At 46.6% G+C, this 8,282-nt stretch overlaps 1 protein-coding gene across 1 annotated transcript; it reads left to right on the plus strand.

Moving 5' to 3' along the window:
- The first annotated feature begins 1,360 nt into the window (after positions 1–1,360).
- Positions 1,361–6,527, plus strand: CTHRC1 (collagen triple helix repeat containing 1). Its single transcript, XM_084510613.1, has 4 exons — positions 1,361–1,612; positions 3,939–4,160; positions 4,988–5,204; positions 6,087–6,527. Exons 1-4 carry the CDS (start codon positions 1,367–1,369, stop codon positions 6,227–6,229), a joined length of 828 nt encoding a protein of 275 aa, XP_084366739.1. The 5' UTR covers positions 1,361–1,366; the 3' UTR covers positions 6,230–6,527.
- Positions 6,528–8,282: the final 1,755 nt, after the last annotated feature.

Here is an 8,282-nt window from a genome sequence, read left to right on the forward strand (position 1 = left end):
GCAAATTTCGCATTTGAAAGCTTCTAGCCTAGACCTAAACTCTAAGGGTGAGCAAACCTGGATGGGAAAATGCATATAGATGCATGTGTACATTTTGATATCTAAAATAATAAGCAATGGTATTACGAAGGTCTACAGCACTGCTGTGCTGTGTGCTTCATCTGTTGCACACCTCATGAAGAAATACCCTTGGTAATACAAAAGTTCAGCAGTCTGGGAGGGGTCTGTGCTGATGCTGGGAACCCCCAGACACCTGGTCAACGATGCCCCGCTTGTGCAAACAGGTGAGTTGCAGAACAGTCACACGTTACCACCTTCACAGCAGCGCCACCGACCTGGCAAACCGAAGGTTTACCAGCAGTGTCCTGCCATTGCGCAAGAAATGTTCTGCACGTGCATGTTCATGGTTATTCACTGGGGCTGTTGCTGTAATTAAGCACGTACATCATTCCTTAAATCCTCCCACCTGGCTTAGGGCAGCATTATGATTGAGGGTGTACCTCCAGCTGTACCTCAGACACACAGCCAGTGTCAGTCCCAGCGTTTGGGCCACTTAGGAACAGTGCAGCTTGGGGTCTGCATCTCCCCCTGCTGCTGATGCTTGGAGTGGAAATAATCATAGAATGGTTTGGGTTGGAAGGGACCTTAAAGATCATCTGATTCCAGCCCCCTGCCATGGGCAGGGACACCTCCCACCAGCCCAGGCTGCCCAAAGCCCCATCCAGCCTGGCCTTGAGCACCTCCAGGGATGGGGCATCCACAGCTTCTCTGTGCCAGGGCCTCACCACCCTCTGGGTGAAGAATTTCCTCATAAACTCTAATGTAAATCTCCCTTCTTTTAGTTTGAATTGGAGATACCTGCTTGTTAGAGACACGCATGTGAAGTGCTGCTGTGGAAGGAGGCTTTGTGTACTCTGGTTGCACAGCGTGAAAGAGCGGATGGCTCATCGCCTCGTAACGTGCATTCCTGCAGCAGAAATGTGCGGTTTTGATAAATACTTCACAAAACAATGTATTGAGGCGTATCTCCCCCTTCTGGAAGCCGCCTTTGTAAGCCCCAGAGGCTGCAACACACCCATTACCTATCGAGGTGCTGCCACTCGTAACGGTACCGGGCATACACTACAGCCTGTATAACTCAGCGTATAGCCCGTATACCGCTACGACCAAGGAAAGAAGCGTTATTTTACACACAAACCAACATTTTATTGTGTCAAATCGACTGGGCTCAGCCGGACGGGTGGTTAAAGCCTTCAAGTGGCAGTGCCTGGCAGGGTTTGGTGCCACCCCCCCCTCGCTCTCCCTGCAGCCCTCGGGTGCCCGGAGCGGGGCTTGAGGGGGGCGGGAGCCCCCCGGCCCCTTGCCAATGGCTGCCGGGGGCCGGCGCTGCCTTGGCCGCTCCCGCCCGGTTCCCGGCCTCCCCGGGGAGGGAGCTGGGGCTGGGAGCCGTGAAAGGCTCCATTTATCCCCTGGCCGCCTCTCTCTCGCCATGCTCCGCGTCCCGCTGCTGCTCCTGGCGCTGCTGCTGGGCTCGGGTCCCCCCCCCGGCGGCTCCGAGCCCCCCCGGGGCAAGCAGAAGGCGCTGAGGCAGCGGGAGGTGGCGGCCGAGACGGTGAGGGGGGCAAAATGGCGGGGCCGGGGGCCTGAGGTGGCGAGGGGCAGGGGGGGCGCTGAGGGAAGGAGAGCGGCTGGGTCGGGCCGGGAGAGCCCTTCGGGGGGCTTTTTGTGGAGGGGAGGCTAAGAGGGGCTTTCTGTGGAGAAGCTGAGGATAAGGGGAGCTACTCCGCGGGAATAAAGGGTGAGCCGAGGGGGGCTCCGCACGCCGTTGGGGTAGGGGCGAGAGCTGTGGAGCCGTGTAATGGCAGCAGTGGGCGCCGAGAGGAGAGGCTGCTGAGTGAGTGGTGGGCGACAGGAGCTGGCAGAAAGCAAGGAGCTGCCCTTCTGCTGCCACCGGGTACCGGGAAACCTGTGTCTGGACGTGTACTCATCCCACTTTCTGTGGAGCCTCTTGCGTGCCTCTGTGATCCCTCTGCAACCCGAAAGCCGAGTGTGTGCTGGGACTCTCCCGTCTCGGGGATAGAGAGAAAGGAGAGAGAATTTCCAGTGCCTGGAATGTGAAAAGCAGACATGAAGCGATTTCCGTGAGCTGCTGGGCTGCCATTCGCCTCCTGGAGAAAACCCACAACTTCACGTTTCTTCCAGATCACCTCACGTTTCTCCAGCAAGACCCCAAGGGCGACGTGCCGAAACACCACCAGGAGTAAAGCTGCTTCCCTTGCACGCCGTCACCCCTTCATTTTCTTGTGTGAAGAACGAGGAATGTGCACACGTGGAGGAGCTCGGGGTCTGTGCCTGAGTGGCTTTAGGGCCGCTGATTTGGGGCATTTCTCTTGCTTCCAGCTTTCGGGCACGGCAGACGGAGCAGCACAGCATGGGTGGGAGCTTCAGCGCCAGCTCCACGCCGAGCGCCTCAGGAGCAGGATGAAGGCAGGAGCGAGATGGGAGCTGCTGCTCCTGCGGGCGTTTTCTTTTTAATAGATGCTTTATGCACTCAGGAAGGCATGAGCAATACTCGATTTGGCAAGCGCAGGCGGATCTGGTTGGACTGGAGACCAAAGCCGAGGCAATTCCTTTCGCTCACATCATATTTTTTTTTTTTCCTCAAGATGCTCTCGCTATGAAGATTGACGGCTCCATCCCGGCCTCTGAGCCGGGCCTGCCCCCTCGTGGGAGAACGGCAGCAAGAGCAGCAAGCCCAGGCTGTATGAAACGGGAGTGCCTTTGCCTAATCCTCGTGATCCTTAGGCTGACACGTACTTTGCCCAGCCATCTGCCTTTTTGTTGAATGCCACCTTCATGATTCAGTCATCGTGCTGCTCCACTGCTGTTCGCCAGCACTGCGTCCTTTGGTGACAGCAGTGAGGAAATCCCAGTGCTCGTTACTCTAGGGTTCATCTTTCTCCTTAATTCAGCCCCTCCTGTACCTTCTGATTGTATACATGGAGTGACTGCAGCCAAGCCTGCGATGACCAGCAGAGTCATCCATGCACAGTCCATGCATTTCACCAAAGCACAGAAAAAAATATCAGTAAACCCCAGAAGAGCAAAGCTCCCCAAGAGGCAAAGGAGAAGGGATGGGGAGCATGAGGTTCCTTTGGGGCTGACAGCTTGCAGGAGGGGCACGGTGATACGACCTGCTCCTTCTCTAGGGGGCTAAAAGGGGCTGAACAGGCATCGGTACTATATGGGGCAGAGCCGACCAGGGAGCTGTCAGCTCCCCAGGGAGGGAAAGGTGCCCCGTGCTGCCCCGTGCTGCGTTAACAGCCTGCCCAAGCAGGGTGAAGCCAAATCTCTAAAGGTATGAAGGCAACGTGTGCTAGTATGCAGCCTGGGACAGCAGCATTTGCCTTTTCCAATATCATAGTGTTGAGGGATTGTGAGCATGCCACCATTTCGTGCATGTGCTTCCACTGCTGTGCATGGGAAGCCGGGGATCAGGTTTTGGCAGCGTGCAGCTGCCCAAACCCCTGCCATCACCAACGTGCTTCCTGTTGCATGTGGCACGGAGCAGAGCAACGCCTAGCAGGGCTCTTACAACTCAACTGATCTTTTTTGTTTCTGCATTTGAAGGTTTTCAACCTTCTGATGTTTTTCTATCAGGGTTTTTAATCCTTCGACTAGGATGATTTCTATTTTTAAGTTTGATTATCATTTCATAAAATAATTGGAGTCTTAATTTACAGCAAATTCTGCTGGCATTGCTTATCTTTTAAATTTCATTTTTCCTGCCTTTTCATCTCCTGGAACCATTTTCTCAATGATCCAGAAATAATCCATTAGCTTGTCACAAGGTATTTTGAATTTTCGTTGTTGTTTGATTAACTTGGTTATGCTCTGAGTTAATGGATGGTGTCAGCAAGCTCTGCTCTGTCTTTCAGTACAATGGCATGTGCTTACAAGGCCCCAGCGGTGTTCCTGGACGGGATGGAAACCCAGGAACCAACGGGATCCCTGGGACACCGGGAATCCCAGGACGGGATGGGCTGAAGGGAGAAAAGGGAGAGTGCATGCGAGAGAGCGTCGAGGAGTCCTGGACACCCAACTTCAAGCAGTGTTCGTGGAGTGCACTTAATTACGGCATAGATCTTGGGAAAATAGCAGTAAGTTAATGTTACTTTGCCAACTCAGGCAGTACCACAGCAGTTTTAAAGTCTGACATTATGAGCAACGTAGCACAAATAGTACAGATTTCCTGTTGGAGCCTTTTTCGACACATAAGGGTAAACTTCTCAGAGGTTATTTCAGATCCATCTCAACTGTGTTTATCAGCAGTGTGCCTGGTTGTTAATTTCCATAATAATGTTTCAGAATGATGGAGGTGGTATAAGTAGTTTTTAGCTATTACTCCAAAGAGGACCAACATTGTTCAGGAGCAGACTGAAGTGTTGTCCAGATTAACCAAAAAGTTCTGTCCACCACAGCAGACAAAGTACAAAACTTTCAAAAACAATGGTTCAGGGGTAGAAGAGGGGAAGAAATCCCACCTCCCAGTTCCTAGTTCCCAATATGAGCGATGAAGCAGTGCCCAGATTGTTTGGACTAATTGAGCTCCGACTGTTGTGGCTGGAATGAGAACCAACTTATCCAGGAGTTCTGATTTCTGAGGCAGAAATTGCACTGTCCACTTACACAAGGACTTGAGTGCAGCTTTCAGACAGCTCATATCCCCTTCCATAAATCCCAGAAGGTTACTAGGTCACCAACTTAACAGCAGGTTTGTCTAAATAAAGTTAAGAATTTCCATAATTCCCCTTCTCCATTATCAGCTACGAGGTGCTGTTTCTGATTAGCATCATATACTATTGGCTTTTTTTTTTTTTTTCTAAAGGGAAAGGAATAAAAATATCGTCCAAAAAATACTGATAGCAATTCTAGGGAGTAGGTTCAAAATCAGAGTTTGCTACCGAAGCTTTTTTGTCCCTCTTAGGAATGTACGTTTACGAAGATGCGCTCTAACAGCGCGCTGCGAGTTCTCTTCAGCGGATCGCTTCGGCTAAAATGCAAAAATGCCTGCTGTCAGCGCTGGTACTTCACTTTCAATGGAGCGGAATGTGCTGGGCCACTTCCTATTGAAGCCATAATATATTTAGATCAAGGAAGTCCAGAACTGAATTCTACTATTAATATACACCGAACTTCTTCAGGTATGTATGCCAAGGCTGCACCAACAGCAATGGGTTACAGGTTAGTAGCAAATTTAGTTAATAAATGCATCTTAGTTAATAAACAAATTAAATGCATCTCAGTTAAAATAAATGCATCTTAGGAAGAGGGGCCTAGAGTGAAGTTGATACCTCTTGCTGGTTGATACTTACACTGAGAATTATTTATAAAACCAAAAGAGTTGCATTTATTTTTTACTGCTATGGTTTTAACAGCATTGCACCAGAGGTTTAAGCTGTATTTTGCTCTCAGTTTAGAGCAGAGCCAGAGTATCATGAAGCCAGCAGCCCAGCTCTTTGCAAGAGGCACTTGTCTTCCCTGTAGTATTTCATGACTGAATGAAATCTCACATCTGTGGGTATGATAGATTTTCATCCCCCCAGGGGTAGAACACACTTGTTTTCATTAACCCACCTCCAATTAGCAGTGCTTGGGGAAAAAAGAAAGGTGATAAAAGGGAACTTTTGCAGTGCTGCTCCAGGTACAGCTGTGGGCCTGCCCCACCGACTCTGTCACTGCAAAAATGGTGGCTGGATGGGATTGAAGCCATATCGCTGCTGCCAGTTTGTAAATCTGGACATGTAAAGAAGCAGATAGACTCCTATTTTGCATCTAGAGAATTGCTTTCCCCCAGCTTCATGCACTGTAACAGACATCAGTGAGAAGCATGGATAAAGGTAGCACACAGCTCTGAAACCTGCATTGCCAACTCTCTAAGCAATACCCAGGTTTTATTTCTAAAAATGCTACTTAGATTTAACTAAATAGCATGAACTTCCAATGAACTGTCATTAAGTACTTGTGTCCACTGCCAGTTCCAAAATACAGTGTGCTGAGGTAACGTGGGTTTTGTCTTTAACCAGTGGAAGGTCTGTGTGAGGGGATCAACGCCGGCTTGGTGGACATTGCCATCTGGGTCGGGACTTGCGCCGATTATCCAAGGGGAGATGCTTCTACTGGATGGAATTCAGTCTCCCGTATCATCATTGAAGAATTGCCAAAATAACCCTACCTTTTTGTAATCTCTATTTGTATTTTGTACAATTTTCTAGACAAATTACAGAGTTGGATGCAAGTTTTTGACTAAAAGGCACCAAACTCTTTCTTTTGTAGTGTTTGTCTACCTTTTTTTTTGCACATTGCAGAGGTTTTTTTATAATAATCATTTTAGGATATAAATGTAAAAAACCTTCATTAACTTTTATAATTCCTTTTTTTGATATATGAAAATATACCAACACCATTTTAGGAGTTAACTGTAATTTTTTTGTATCAAATAAATAAGACCTTTTACAAAAAAAAAATCCAGGCTATTTTATTAGTCAGCAAACTGTTCCAGGTATTTGACACAGTATTATAATACACAATTCTTTTCTTTAGAACACTTCTAAGTTCCAACCTTGGCTTTAGTCTGTGAAACACATACCCAACACCTACTCCTATGAATGTGAACGAGGAATCGGATGCTTTGCTATGTCTTACATCTCTCTACAAACTTCTTGTGACCGTCACCTGTCAGTCTTTACACCTGATGACTGGTGTTAAATATGTTCTGAAAAAATAAGTAAAAAGGGAATATCCAAAGTTTTCTTTCCTTATGTCCTCTGCTTGAGACTAGATTTCAGTGCATACGTTTATTATTGATCTCCACTGTCATCATGCAAAACCTGAGTAATTTTACAGTTACAAAACTTAGGTTTTGCCAATAAATAATTCTGAATTTAGCCTGTCAGATATATACAATCACTTTGGTGTTAAAGCTAGATACATTGTTTGGAAGATGCAGAAATAAAGCAGGCTGAAAAGCCTTGGCTTTCCAAAAAGTGTACTGCTAAACTGAAAGACTGATGTTGCAGATATTTGAATGCAGCCTCCAGACTGGACAAGAAGTAATGAGGAGTGACAACATTGACCATGGCACATCTTCTACCTGGTGCAGTGTTAACAGAAACATTTTAGAGTACTCTCTTCCAAATACATACTCAAGTCTTAAAAACAAACAAACAAAAAAGTCCAGAGTCTAAGGGTAAATATTAGCCATGTCAGATTGCAAAATCAATTGCATATTAATGAAATAAAAAAAAAAGCATGTATAACATGCAGAAATACACCCTGTTCAGAAACTAAAAGGAAAAGCATTACATCTGAGATAATTTATTTTAGCTTTCTAATACAAAATCCAGTTTTTTCTTCTGAGCTGGTTATAAGATTTTCCCAAGGCATGTCTCAAATTGACAGCTCATCCGCAGCTTTGTTAAAATGCTATAGGAACACAGCTGCAGCTAGGAGAGCATTCAGGTTCTCCCTGCTGCAAGCTTACACGTGATACTGCTGCAAGCCAGCAAACTGCACAGCTGGCATTTATGTCTCTGAAGAACTGCCACTGTTTTTGTTGGCTGGTAAGAGGGGTTTTAGGGCATATGAACACAAACTAGTTACTGTGAGCTAAACTATGGTGGGAATTTAGCGGATGTCAGTTAGCATACAGTCACTGATTGTGTACACGCTTGGAGACTGGCTTTACGCTTACCCTGGATCACACGTACCCCGCTCTGAGTCTAAACATGCTCATCTAGGGCGGTCAGTGCACAACTTTTATTATTTTCGTATGGTTTATTCCTATGTCTTCACAATGTATTTTGAATCCTGAATACTAGAAAACACAAACCCAAGTAAAAAAACTTCCAAAGAAAGGCAAAAGAAGGTAGTAGCTGATAGGGCTCTATGCTGAATTTGCATGGTAAACTTTTAGTAAATTTGCTCTTCGGTTAGATGTACATGGCAGCTTTTATAATTACACAAACAAAAATAACATATAATGGTCACATGCCATTTCAGATGAGATAGCTTAATGTATTATCAGCTGTAACAGTAGAAAGGAAGGATGGGATTAGGGAGGAAAAGGAGTAAATTATTAAAAAAGTTAAGCATACACAAAGCATGATGTAGCAATAGTATCAAGAGAAACAAACAACAGGAATTGAGATTCAAAATACTAAGCAGTTTCTGTAGTTCCAAACTTAAAGGTTAAACCAATTCCCTAATTTCTGCTTCTGGTT

The sequence above is a fragment of the Aythya ferina genome, assembly GCF_964211825.1.
Source record: "Aythya ferina genome assembly, chromosome: 2".
Classification (NCBI taxonomy): Eukaryota; Metazoa; Chordata; class Aves; order Anseriformes; family Anatidae; genus Aythya; species Aythya ferina.